Below are 13,885 nucleotides of genomic sequence, written 5' to 3'. Positions count from 1 at the left end.
TCTGGGAGTGGATACCCCCGACTGAGGACCAGATGAAGTGTGGACGATTCCACCATTAAAAGCTTCAGGCCATGAAAAACGGACATGAGAATAACAAGTGCTACCTTATTCAACCACCAGCCAGGTGGCTGCAGTGAGCGCTACATCAATGCACACAACCTTTGCATTGATGCATCGAGCGGTTGGTTTCAAGTCTGGCTGCAGCAGAATTTTACTGCGTGCCACTCCTCCTCCACCCCCCTCCACCCGGCTGCCGTTTCTTGCATTCCTCCCATTGGCCTCAAAGCAGACAGGATCATTTGTCTTTAATTGATTTCAGTTCATTTGCTTTTCTTCAAGCAAACCCTTTCGGTGTGTTCAGTCGCCTCCAAATGAGAAGAATTACAAGACCGACAAAAAAACAGAAGACTGTCTTTGGGAAGAGTGATGAGGACTTTGTGTCAGGAAACCTGATGACCTCCACTGAAACTCACTTGGTCAGAATCATCTTTAATTTATGCACACATTGGGTTTCCATGAAGAGTACTAAACGCTCCATCAGTGCAACCGTTCGCCCTTCGCTCTGATGTTGGTTGAATCAAACAATATAACCGGCAGCTCTGCGGTTTTGCCGCCTTGCTGATCGCCTCCCCAGCCTCTGCGCCTCTCGCTCACTGTTTTGACCTTTTGTTTTAAAGCTGCTTCACTCACGCCCTCCTCCCTTTCTGTCTGTGTCGCATCTCTCTGGCAGAGTGAGACGGATCTTCAGCATCCCCGGAGAGTCACATACGCAGTGAGAAGATGACGCTGGCAGGTAAATGCAGTCGCAGCAAAAAATTAAAAATAAATAAAAAAGCCTTTCGCCATCCCACCCCGCCCTTTTTCTACTTCCTCGCTGCTATTCAGCAGAACGGAACACCTGTGTCATGATGCATCGTGTCATCATCGGATCTGTTATCGTAACAGATTGAGTGTGACCAGTCTGTCAGTGAAAAGGACATCATTGGGGGGGGGGTCTTGAATGCTTATTCACTGCCCAGTTTGAGTCAACAAATTGTGTGTCCTCAGCCTATAAAGAGAAGGTCAAAGAGCTCCCCCTGGTGTCTCTGTTCTGTTCCTGCTTCAATCCACGCACTGCAGAACAACCCACCTACAAGGCAGAAGGTAAGAAGGCCACCGACGAGGAAACGAGATCACGCCAGGAATTGATTGATTAAGTTGCGTTTGAGTCGACTTGATAAACATCCCACAGACGCGGTGGACCTCGGCTGGTGCGTCATCAAAGATGTGGAAGTGATCAAGTTGAACAAGAGAGCTTCGGGCCAGGCCTTCGAGGTCATCCTCAAGCCCCCGTCCTTCGATGGCGTGCCAGAGCTCAATGCCTCAATGCCGCAACGCCGCGATCCCTCCCTGGAGGAGATCCAGAAGAAGCTGGAGGCGGCCGAGGAGAGGCGAAAGGTGAAGGGGGGGGGGTGTAGGTGGTGTCATCATGACCACGAGGAATCTAAACGTGACAGCAGCCCCCAGCTATTTGTGTCCAGCTCAGGCATTGTCAAACATCTGGTCCACCGCCTTTGTTGGCCAAGTGATTTATCAGCCCGGGAGGGAGGGAAGGAAGAAAAAATAGAAGGTGGAACGGATGAAAGGAGAGTGGGAGGGAGTGGCGGAGTGGATGGAGGGGAAAGGGAGGAAAGGTGGGAGGATGAAAAGAGGGACATGAAAGTACAAGGACAGCCGAGCAAGGACGGGAACACAATGGCTCATATTCATCAAGAAGAGAGGACAAAAAAGGGGGGGGGTGTGAGGACAGAGATATTAGAGCTCAGATCCGGCCAAAAAAAAAAAGGCCAAGAGTTCAACTGAACAAATATTTAAAAAAAAAAAACATTTCCTGAGGCAAAGGTCACAGTGACTGTAAGCTGAAAGTGAAACGTGTTCAAACAAATAGGTTTTGATTAAGAACCTGTTGACGTGCAAACATGTCACACTGACTGCACTTTTGTTTTTTTAAATGTCCAGCATGCTAATACTCTTGGTTGAGCACATAAGTTATGTAAGATGAGCCGTATGATGAGGTCAGGGGTCAATAGGCAACTTTACCCCAGTGCAGGAGAAACCTATTTGACCCCAAGAGAAACTTTTGATACTTTCTTCTCTGCGCCACAAAATACATTTAATGTTTTTAATTAGAACACAAAATTACTTGGATTGCATTTGTGTCTGTTTTACCCCTTTTCTGAGTGGATTTGGCTGTTTTATTCATTTTTAGCTGCATTTGCCAGTTTAGCTTCCAAGCCGTTTTCTCATTCAACTGTTTTAACCTTTTTAGCAATTTTAGCCATTTTTCACTCCATCTTTTCAACTATCCTTTAGTTGATGTGACAGTTCCTACTTTTCCTAGTTGTTTGAGATGTTTTAACTATTTATTTTAACTGTCATACCTTCTTATACCATATGTAGCCATTTTAGCTTTAACTAGTCCTGTTTTACCTTTTAAACTGTTTTACCTCTTCTAGCCATTTTTAGGACAATATATTAAATTACCTTTTTTCTAGCTGTTTTACAGCTTCCAACATAACTGTGTTTCTATCCACATATCCTACGTACATCTATATGAGTCTATAGCTTTTGAGAAACTTTAAATTTTGTTGAAATATTTGAGGCCTTTCTTGATTTTTATTTCATCGCGATGAGCTTACCAAGAGGAAAACCAATACGAATATAAGAATATTTTTGAAAGTCACGTCAGAGAAAAGCTCAGGATAACTGCAAACAACAGATAAATGAGGCTGGAGTGAAATTATGGCAGCTTGATTCTTCCCTGGCTCAGTGTAGCAAATGAAGTTTCCTTACATATGAGGTCGCAAAACCCTTTCACTGACTTTCTGGCCAGTGATAAATGAGGCTGCTGTCAAATTACAAAAGCTTAATGCTAAGTGTGATTGGAAATGTTGTAAAGTAAAAGGTTTCCTGGGAGATCAGTGGTCAAGGGGCCTGTTGAGAGACTGTGTATTTTAAAAACTGGGCACGAAGGGTGCATTTTAATGCTCTTTCTCTCCCTCCAGTGCCAGGAGGCCGAACTGCTGAAGCACCTGGCCGAAAAGAGGGAGCACGAGCGGGAGGTGATCCAGAAGGCCTTCGAGGAGAACAACAACTTCATCAAGAACGCCAAGGAGAAGCTGGAGCAGAAGATGGAGGCCAACAAGGAGAACCGGGAGGCTCTGCTGGCCGCCATGCTGGAGAGGCTGCAGGAGAAGGTAACGCCTAATTCTCACAACATCTTCATCTGCCGAGCTTGACATAAAAATTATTTTTTCACATATTTATTTGTATTCTCTTTTGTATTTAAATTTTAGGGGGAAAATACTTATTTTACAGGGTTTTTTTTATCCACATTACACACACTCCATATTTTGCATATTGAAATTCTTTACCTATTTCTCATTTAACCATCATGTCTGACACCTGATAGTATATTTTAACATTTTTAGCCCACTGCTCCACGTATATGTAGATAAGGTGAATATGACTATGAATATGACTAGTTAAATGCAGAGAAGGAATTTCTCCAAGTGGGATCAATACCAGGACATTTAAACTTAAGTTAAGCACCAGATCAAGTGGGATAAGAAGACTGTAGATCTGTTAACTGACCTCTAACCTGCCAGTTTCTGCCAGGGTGACCTTACCAGGTCATCAATAAAGACGTTACAGTAGAGTTTGCTTGTTCCTTCTGCACTAAAAACTCAAATATTCTTTAAAATGAATTATTTATTTACTTAAGAGATCTGCCAAGTATAATGCAAAGAAGCACACCTGCAAATAAATCTGTAAATGTGCTTATTTTGCAACTCAAATACAAAGAAGAATATAGGAAAATATGCCATTAAGATCTAAAATCTTGTGTGCAAATTATACACTTTACCAAAAAGCAGCCATTCAGTTTTAATACTGTTCTATTCACAAGCCGCATGCCATAATAGTGAATATTAGACGATATCATAAAAACTTCTCCAGTCCCTGCCGCATTTGCATAATAAAATCTTTATGAGTTCTCCGAGCTTTTGTCTTGCTGCGCCGCTGCTGTTGCCTTCATTAATGCAGATGTATTCTCGTGTTTCTGTGTGTTTGTTCAGGACAAACACGCCGAGGAAGTGAGGAAGAACAAGGAGATGAAAGAGGAGGCCTGCCGGTAGACGCGAGGGGGGGAAGGAGCGAGACTGGGAGTTTTAAAATGAAAAGAAAGGATGTCAAAACCAGGAAGAAAAAAAAAAGAACTCCACCACTCAAATTAAGAGGAAAAGGCGAGTTTTTCGTATTTGATGTAATGATTCTGAATAAGCTGTAAAAAGTTTAGCCAACTCTTAATGTTGATTTTTGTTTTCTAAATGAAAGTGGGTTAAAAAAAAAAAAAAAAGGTTTTTAAGAATGTCAGCTTGAATTTCTTTTTTTTTCTTTCTTTTTTTTGTGTGAAAATGTCCCTTACTGCTCTTTATTTTAGCTTTTCAGCATCATCACCCGAGCTGTGTTTTCCTGCTAAATGCTCGGAAACAAACAGTCTCTCAGGTGTGATCTGAACAAAACGATTCTAAAGTGGACACACAAGTGCTTGTTTAACAGCCAACCAAAAGGCCCCTAAAGGTTTTGATTCGCAGGATGATTACGTGTTTTGCTTGCCTACGCGACGCGAACAGAGAAGACAAGCTTCTGCTGTTTACGGAGCAGAAATAACTCCCCGTTTGCCCGAGTCCGCCGCTCTCCTGCCGACTCCTCGCTATGTCGTTTCTGGAGTCGTTCAGTCTGAAGCTCGGAGAATCTCCCCAAACGCTTCACGAATACCGAGAAAAAAAAGAAAAAAAAATGAGTACTTTGTTTCTCTCTCCAGGAGCAAAGAGGAAAAGATTATTTGAAGAAGAACAGAAAAAAAAGAGTCTTAAAACTGAGGTCGTTCTGCTGTAATCTGCCGTCGTCAGGCTCTATGTGAAGCGTTAGCTGTAGTGTAGTCGTAGATCAGTGACATGCATTTGAGCCTCTTAGATTTAGAGCACTGATTGCACTCTTATTTCATTAAGCACAACTCCAAAGCACATATGCATCCAGGCAAGATGGTCCACGGTAAAAAACAAACAAACAAACAAACACAAAACAACAATAACACCACGAGGAGACGAGTGACAGCAGTTTATAGACAGGCGGGGTGTAGAGGGCGACTCCAAGGGGGTTTGTGGCTAAACCAGCAGTTTCCGTTTGCTTTGGCATGTGTCGCTGTGCTCTGATTGTCAGTTTGTGATTTACCCAACAAGAGTAAAAAGAGAAGTTCAGTTGTTGAGTCATACTGACTTGATTGAAGTGTGTGAGCTGTTTGCACTGTGGGGGTGGGGGGGGGGGGGGGGGGGGGTGGGTCGTGATACGGGGGTTTGTACTTGCTGTAACTGTGTGTTGCTGTATATCTTCAAGGCTGGATTGGTTCTCTCTATTTGGCATGGTCAGTAAAAACAACCAAAAAAAAACTGCTTGAGTGAACATTGTCTTCCTGGTTGTCTTTTCTTGTTGAGTCAGCACATTTATGAATTAATACTGTGTTTCATGGATTATAAGGCTCCGTTTACATGATTGAAACCTGTGTTTTGGGTGTACCTTTACACGACGTTGTCACGAGTGCTCGGAGCCACTGGAAAATATATGTATATATATATATTTTAATAACAGCTCCAACTCTGTCTCCATGGAAACGATGGAAAATGCAATTTTTTTGAAAACATTCTGTTAGCATTCGTCCATACAAATTTCCATGCAGTCACTGTTTATACCTTATTGTTCTCTGCGCGCATGTGTGTGTGTTTTCATACCAAACACAACCAACAGCACCTACTAGTGGCCCTACCAGGAAAACGACTTCATTTTCAGTCATGTAAACAAAGCCTTAATCACACTTTTTTTTTTTGTTTGTCCAGTCATATGGCTTATATGTCAAACTATATTGGCACATATCTCCTGTGACCACTAGATGTCACTGTATGAAAACAGAATGCTGCTACAGTTCCACAGAAAACCCTCCATTACTACTGAATTTGACAGACAGAGCAGGAAAAGTGTGATAGAAAATGCGCAGCTGAAAGAGTTCAGAGTGTGTGAGAAACTTGTGAGTTCACTTGCAACACTATTTCCAGGAAACACAGTACATTGCATACATAAAGGCTTGGAAACTCTGAAAAAATGTAATTGCAATTAAGAAGCAAAGTAGTTTAATATGCATTTTAAAGTATTCTATAAACACAGCAAAATCATAAAATATGCAAAATTATTTGCTTAAAAGCTAACTGGTTATAGCAGAACAAGTAAGAATCCCGAACTGGCTGAAATCACATTATATTAGTCTGATTTCAACATGTTTTTGTTTTACCCAGATGAAGCAGGGTGGTCTGAGGCCCCGTTTACACGACAACGAATATGAGTGTATCTGCAAACCTTTCTTTCGGATCCACTGTATCTACGAAGTTCCTCCCAAGGTGGAATGATTCTTTCTCGGCCGCAATTCCCCCTTGCAAAGCCTGCTGACGGCTCTTACTGCGCATGCACTAAAACTTCAATTTCCAAGATTTGCAACTCTAATTATGTTTCATTACATTTTTGGCTGTAGTTATTACATCTTGAAAGCTTTTTTTTAAAGCTACTTTAATCAAAATGTTATTACAATATTAGATCATGTTAAATGAACTTACGTGAAAATTGCTTTCTGAATTTATGGTCAATGAGTTTCACTTTTATAATGCATTTCCACAGCTTGAAAAGTCCCCAGCGCTTCACACTCTTAATTACATTCACACACACATCCACACAAGACTGGAGGCCGCAGCCGTGAAAGTTGCTCCGTCCATCCATTGGGGCAATTTGGGCATCAGTGTCTTGCTCAAGGACACTTGTCAACAGAGGTCAACAGCAGACCACTCTGCCAGTCAAGCCGGAGCGCCACCTATCTACACATTTTCATCAAAACTTGTTGTTAGAAACAAAAACACTGTAAATTAAAATAGAAATAAGCAATGTTGAACATTCAGTTTGAAATAATAAGAGTGTAAATAGATTTAAAATGGATCAGATGAAATAAACACTGTTCAAAATCCACTCTGCTGAGTTGGAACAAAGTATGTCAATACATATGTCCACCTATAAGTTAACCAATTGATGCATTAGTGCCATAAGGTTTGGATCATATATTTCCTCGTCTCGATTAAATAAAACATACATTAATATGAGCACAGCACTGAGAAACATGTTTCCAATATCACCACTCAGTAAATTAAATACCACAAGAGGGAGACAGAAATACTGAGCACGCTTGACGTTAATTGCAGGTTTGGTTTATATATTGCAATAAACTCCTTCCCCAAAAATGCCTTATGTTCTTTATATGATTGAAAATAAAATGGCGATATGACATAGACAGATATGACATTTGATCCATCAGATGGCAAATTAAAACCAAACACATTGGAAAACACGCACACAGATGTGTGGGATGGTGAATGAAATGCATATCTGGATTAACCGAAACGTGTATAAAACCTTGTAATTGAAAAAGCAACTGGTTTCGAAGTTTTACGTAAATGAAACTTGCAGCACTTCCGGACTAAGATCTGCATATGAGTACAATAATTAAAAGGAAAATCAAACAAACAGTGTTCATCTCTATGACTGTTGCAGCAAAACAGTGGGCCTCACGCAGGTGCAGCCCACCGTGATCTCCTCCATCCCCAGTTGGACCTCGTATTTCTTCGGTCTCCGTCTCATTCTGGTGGGAAGGTTTTGTCTCGGTACTCTGCAGAGAAAGAACAGCAGACATTCCTTCCCTGACATAAAACGTTAACAGATCCTTTATGTTGGAGATAAACCACTCCTGCAATCAATGAGGCTCAACTGTGATATTGGGGCTGCCAAGTGGAACAGTTAGAGAGTATTTCCTTTCTGTAGAAAATCATAAAAAAAAAACAACACACATTTTCCCTGTAGATTCCAATAAATGATCACAATATAAAAATGGAAATGTAGAAATCAGACAGTTTTATATCGTTTTGACATTTCATATTTTGTTTGGAGAAATCACAAAGGACAACAAGAAGTGATGGTACAAGCAAGGAAGTTGGACAAGATTGAAATATTCTTAATTTCTCCCTCATGTAGTAACCATATGTATGACCGACTATGCTGAGATTTGGGGGAATGTCAATAAAACAAATATAGTTTCAATAATTATACTACAGAAAAGAGCAATTACATTAATTGATTCCACACATCTATGATTGACACAGTCCTGCCCTTTTAAATTATGAAAATTAGTATTTACAACCATTAAATATATTATTCTGGTGTCATAATAAAAGATTGTATTTGTCAGTATTTGTTTTTTACCTGAAAAGAGTTAAACCAGTTTAAAATATGGGGCACAGGGGGGTGCCTCTTCCTGGAAGCTAATATTTTCTTTCTTTTTTTTTTCAATTTTCCAGAAGATAAGAACAAGAATTATTTTAAAACCCATTTTCATCACTGAAAATTATAAAATACATGTCAGTTTGAAGAGATGAGTATTATAACAGTTGCAGACGATGAAGGAAGTTCAAATCCAAAGCATACGACCATCTTTTTTCTTATCTGTGGAGCTCGACAGTCAATAAAATGATGTGTTTTAATGTGTTTACTGATCCACATTAAAGCAGGGACTCACATGTAAAGAACCAGGGTTTGGTATTTGATGGGCCGGGCCTGCAGGCCTGCCATCTCACCTCCACCCTCGGGGTCCAGGCAGCTCGAGGTCAGACACTCAGCCTGTGAGATCCGCGTGGGGATCCGGGACGCCACAAAGGAGTCCCTAAAGAAGAAACCACATGTTTAATTGCGATCCAACTCGTAGCTTTTTTTTTAAACGACCCCTCGGCTGTTGCCCACCTGTAGGTCCAGGGCGACAGAGACTTGCTGGCTGTGTTGAAGGTGGACTGGCTGGAGGCTTGTACGAGCACTGAGGGGTCCAGACACAGCTTCGCGGGCCTCTGCCTCGGTTGTCTTCGCAGCTTCTGAGAGACCTCCGGCTCCGTCCTGGAGGGGGGCAGCAGCAAGGCCACAGCCAGCAGGAGAGCAGCTCTCTGCGCCTGAAACACAAGAGCATTTGCACTTCTTTTCAGCAACTCTGACAGGATGGGGGGAGTATCCAGAGAAAAAGCATGCACACTCCAGAAAGGCCCCAAACTGCAGACTGAAGCACTGATCACATGCCATAGCTGAAACCATGGCACCGCTGTTGGAGAACATCACACTCAATATTGCCTAATTGTGAACAAATGTTGCAGGAAATCCAAAGAATTTGGAAAACACAAATGAAATGGAGTTGAGCTTTTTTTGAGGGGGTTTTATGGGAATCTAATATTTAGCTAAAACTTCTTGCTTCTTTTCTCTTCTTATTTAATCAGTTAATGTGTGTTGGGCCTGGAATCCATGATTCATGTTCGTGCAGATTAGATCTCCATGTTAGATGACATTTGCTACTTGATTGTGCTGATTCATGATATAATTTCTGAGTTATTTATGAATTAATGCATTTTTGTAAATAAATGGCCTGTTAGCTGAATTGATCGATTCCTGGTAATTATTATGCATTTATTTATTGACAATTCACTGGTTTGTAGCAGTTTGTGCTCGAATCTCACACCTTTCCTTTTATTTAAGATTGTTATATTTAAACAGAAATATTAACTAACTTAAATAAACCTTTTTACAAATGAGACTGATATTTTAGTATTGTTTGAGTTTCCTCTTTTTGTTTTAAACTTTCCAACCCTGTTTAAAGCTATTTATTTCCTTTTAGACTCTTTATTTCAAACTGTTTATAAATTATAAACCATGAAGTTGGTCAATCATTTATTTTTTTATTCCTGCTTTTTTTATTTTTGTTTTTGTTTTTGTTTTTGTTTTTAGAGCTTTTTCTATTTTCTGCCTGCATTTTGACACAATCATCAAACCCCTGCGCCTCAGTGGTAAAACATGACAAACAGCATTTCTTATTGGTGAAAAAGATTTAGGAAGAAAACAGACAGAGAACATGTGCAAGGACACATTGAAGCTTCTGGTTTCTTTCTCATTTAAACAATTATTCTATAGTAAATACATGTTGCTGTTAATTTAAAATGTATTAAAATCATTATTATTTACACATACATCCTGAATTAAGCCTCTCATTGTCAAATCTTATCAAACTGAGGTAGGTACTGCTATATTGAGCCTCCCCGTCTGTTCTCGTTTCATCTGGTGGCTGTATTTCACTTAAAATCAAGATATAGAAACTATGAAAAAAAAACAATTGTGGTGTAGAAGTTTTAATGCTTTCTCATTTAAACTACTACTTTAATGTACAAAGAAAACATGTAGTGTTGAATGACAGGTAGCCAATCTGTTTAAAAAAAAAAAAAAACCCATGAGAGACCTTTTAAACTAGAAATAGTGAAATGTGAAGTTTTAGTAATTCTAACGAGTTTCAAATAAATTCCTTATAAAAGGTTAAAGACTCACCAGCAGCATGATGACAACGCCTCGGAAAATCAATTCAAATTCAACTGTGAACCTCTTCTTCTGCATCTGTTATATGTGTGTGTGTGTGTGTGTGTGTGTGTGTGTGTGCACGTGCAGCATTTCCGCTCTGACTGTCTCTGATTATGAAGATTGTTTGTCCAAACTGTTTCTCAATTGGTTCAGTATTCAGTGAGCATTTTCTCCAATCTGAGGAATTGTGTCACCACAGGATATAAAAGAAAGAAAAAAAAACAAAACTTCAAAAACGTAATTAAAGTCTCTTGTGTCTTCACATATTCGTCATGCTGCAGAAATGTGTGAAAATGTGTTCCTTCATCTCGGGAACTTTTAGATAAGCATGTGAAATGACTATACCATTTCTGAGTCATAAGTCAAATAACATTGTTTTCTGCAACAACAACAACAACAACAACAAAAAGAACAGAGTAAGAATGTGGAAAATGTGCAGAAGAAGCAGCAAAAAGTTTGAACTGTAGCTGCAATAGTTGGTAATTTAGAGCTTTATCTCCAGATCTGTGCATCACCTTTTAGAGAAGAAAAACTGCTCAATTCATTAATAGTGATGTACCTCTATGTGGCTCTTTGTGTCTTTTTATTATTGCTCCTTTGGCTTTTTTGTAGGTTGCACACACTATAGCATTTTAGTTGTATTTCTAAACCAAATAATCAAGATGATGATACATCAACTCGAATACCAGAAGAGCTTGAGAATGATTAAACAAACGATTCAATCAAATTTCAACTTTAGTATTGTACTTGTTTCCTTAAAAGAAGTTGCATCAATACTTCAGTGTATTTTCTGAGACATGAATCTGTACTTCTACTAAAGTATAGTCGCAAAACATTTTGACTTTAAAAGCTCTGATCACAGCAGATAAATTAACTCATTTAACTCCAATCTGCTTTAATCTCACGGACGATATAATCTGGGTCAGAGAACAGTAGCTGCACCAACACAACGCTAAGAGAAATGTAGGTCGAGGAAACGCTGACAGTGATTCTGGAAATTTTTCAGCATAACGAACTGGTGATAAAAATCTTCTGCCTACATGCTACGTCTGAAAACTGGAGCACTCAGTGCCACCGAGAAGATCTGCAGCAGTGATGCTTTAAAATCGCACGACAATTCCTTAAAGAAGTCAAATGAAATGTTGAAAATAATGTCTGTGATTCTCCCGTCGATAGCAAGGTTTAGCTCCGGTGTCTCAGAGAATAACGTGTCTGGAGATTCGAAGTTAATCTTGAGACTTTGGGCCTAATTTACTAAAATCCTGCATCATGCTGAATTGCAGCAAACTGCAACCGTCAGATTCAGAGACCACCCACCATACTATCCTAATATGACCCTTAACCCCCCCCCGTCAGCTCCCCAGAGAGCCTCAATATGGGTGCCCGCCGCATCCCACGGGTTTATGTGAAAAAAGGAAACTCCCTGAGGGGATTATGACTGAAATGTTGATGGAGAGTTTACATATTAATCAGCCGGGGGAGGTTGAGGTTGTAAACTCATGGTCTGAGGTCGGCCCCGAGAGTTTATCGGTTTCATCTACAGTTTAGGACACGTTATGAACCCGAAACCTATCGAGTTTGACGCCTGGGTGTCTGTTTGAAATACTTGACAGTCAGTTATCAGGTGCATCTACCAGAGCAAGTGAGAAATAACGAGCAATCGACAGGCGGGGATCTGACACTTCTACTTTAGAGTCTTGCCAAGTCAAGTTGCTGCGGCTTTGTGACGTCTTGCAGGTTCTCCAGCTGTCTTTGCATGTGAACTTAAGTGGTGTCCAGAAATGTTCAGGTTAAAATCACTAATTGCTATCCGAACACTCTTCTCCTCCAATTTATGATTTAAAGGACCTTAAATAGTTGTAAACATATCCATGTATGAAAGGCCAGCGGTTCTCAGGTGCACTATGTCATATTGTGGAATCAACATCATACATATGGTGAACATCATGAATGACATTCTCGGGCACTTTGCATTCATGCTCTGCAAATACAAAGCCGATGGATTTTAAATATCAAAGAAAAGTGTCATTAATGGCAAAACTGTGCCGCCCGTCACCCCCGGTAACAACCAATGATGTAGGAAGTAGTGGAATGAAATATTCTACTCGACTACGTCCGTTACATTTCAGACAGTATGCAGTGTGAAATGACCAGATTCTGGAGTCTTCAGTGTTAAAGTGACACACAAAAAAAAAACCCATTTCATTCAACATTGATAACACAAATGGACACTGGAGTCTTCTCACGGCCTCTGCAAGGACAAAACAAAAACCCTCCTGAGCAGTTTGTCATTGTTCTTTTATCCCCTGTGCTCCTGATTGGCTGGACAATCAGGAGCACATGATTTCAATCTCCCTTCTAACGCAGCTGAGGAAGACCCAACTGTTAAATGCCACAAATATAAACATTTTCCTTTTTTTTTTTTTTAACACATAATTAACCTGATTGCATTTTCAATACATGGAAAGAAAAGGAAGAAAGAAAATAGAACTTCAAACCCCTCTTTAAAGGGAATGTAAAAATCAACACTGATCCAAGAAGATCTATCATTTGACAAATCTATTTTTGATAAGCAGTGTGCCAAAAAAAAAATTTGCTTTTACCTCCAAATAATGCTGCTCAATGCATGTTTTACCACTTTTGGTTATTTTATATATACCGCTTCAATAATGCAATACATAGTATGAACTTGGCTCTCTGCTGTGTGAAGTCATGACAGAAACTTTTAACACTCCACCATCATGAAACCTCACTGAATGAATCCACCTCAACCTTAATCACAGAACAGCTTTCAGAAAATGGGAAAAGAATAAATCAAGATGGGTGAGGGGGAATTTGACGAGGTCCTGACTTAAAAGGAAAGTGAGTTCTAAGACGCTTTCAGAAGGGAGATTTAGATTCTAGCGATGGAAAAAGATTTGAGGATGGAAGGCTAAACATCTGTCATGGAGATGGAGGTTAAAAACCGACGAGCTTTAAAAGTAATGAAAATAAATTGCCTTACATTGTGATGCGACGCCCAGATTATGGGAGGAAAATATTTGGCATCGATCTCAATCCATAAATAAAAGCATCTGCTCACAAAATTTAACAGTAAATCTTGACTGATTAAAGTACATAACTCAGTTGAATTAAAAAAAATTGTTTTCCAAAAAGACATTTATAGTCAAGCATGTCAATTTATTTTTAATACACAAGAAAAGTTCACTCACAAGGTCAAAACTCAACTATTTACAAATCCAGACAAAAAGGTAGATTTACTTTACAGCGTTTCTACTGCAGGTTTCATTGTTTATATAGAAAATAAGCCAGCAGCAGA

The 13,885-nt window shown here is 39.8% G+C and overlaps 1 protein-coding gene across 1 annotated transcript; it reads left to right on the top strand.

Annotated features, from left to right (window-relative positions):
* Positions 1-780: 780 nt before the first annotated feature.
* On the top strand, positions 781-4,175 carry stmn4 (stathmin-like 4; the record flags this gene model as incomplete). The annotated part of the gene is made up of 5 exons (XM_080514007.1): positions 781-793; positions 1,048-1,143; positions 1,232-1,437; positions 3,045-3,236; positions 4,116-4,175. 5 exons carry the CDS (start codon positions 781-783, stop codon positions 4,173-4,175), a joined length of 567 nt encoding a protein of 188 aa, XP_080370133.1.
* Between the last annotated feature and the right edge of the window lie 9,710 nt (positions 4,176-13,885).

Source organism: Blennius ocellaris (assembly GCF_963422515.1).
Source record: "Blennius ocellaris genome assembly, chromosome: 18".
Classification (NCBI taxonomy): Eukaryota; Metazoa; Chordata; class Actinopteri; order Blenniiformes; family Blenniidae; genus Blennius; species Blennius ocellaris.
Note: the sequence above shows the minus strand (reverse complement) of the source record. Positions and strands in the feature narration are given on the sequence as shown.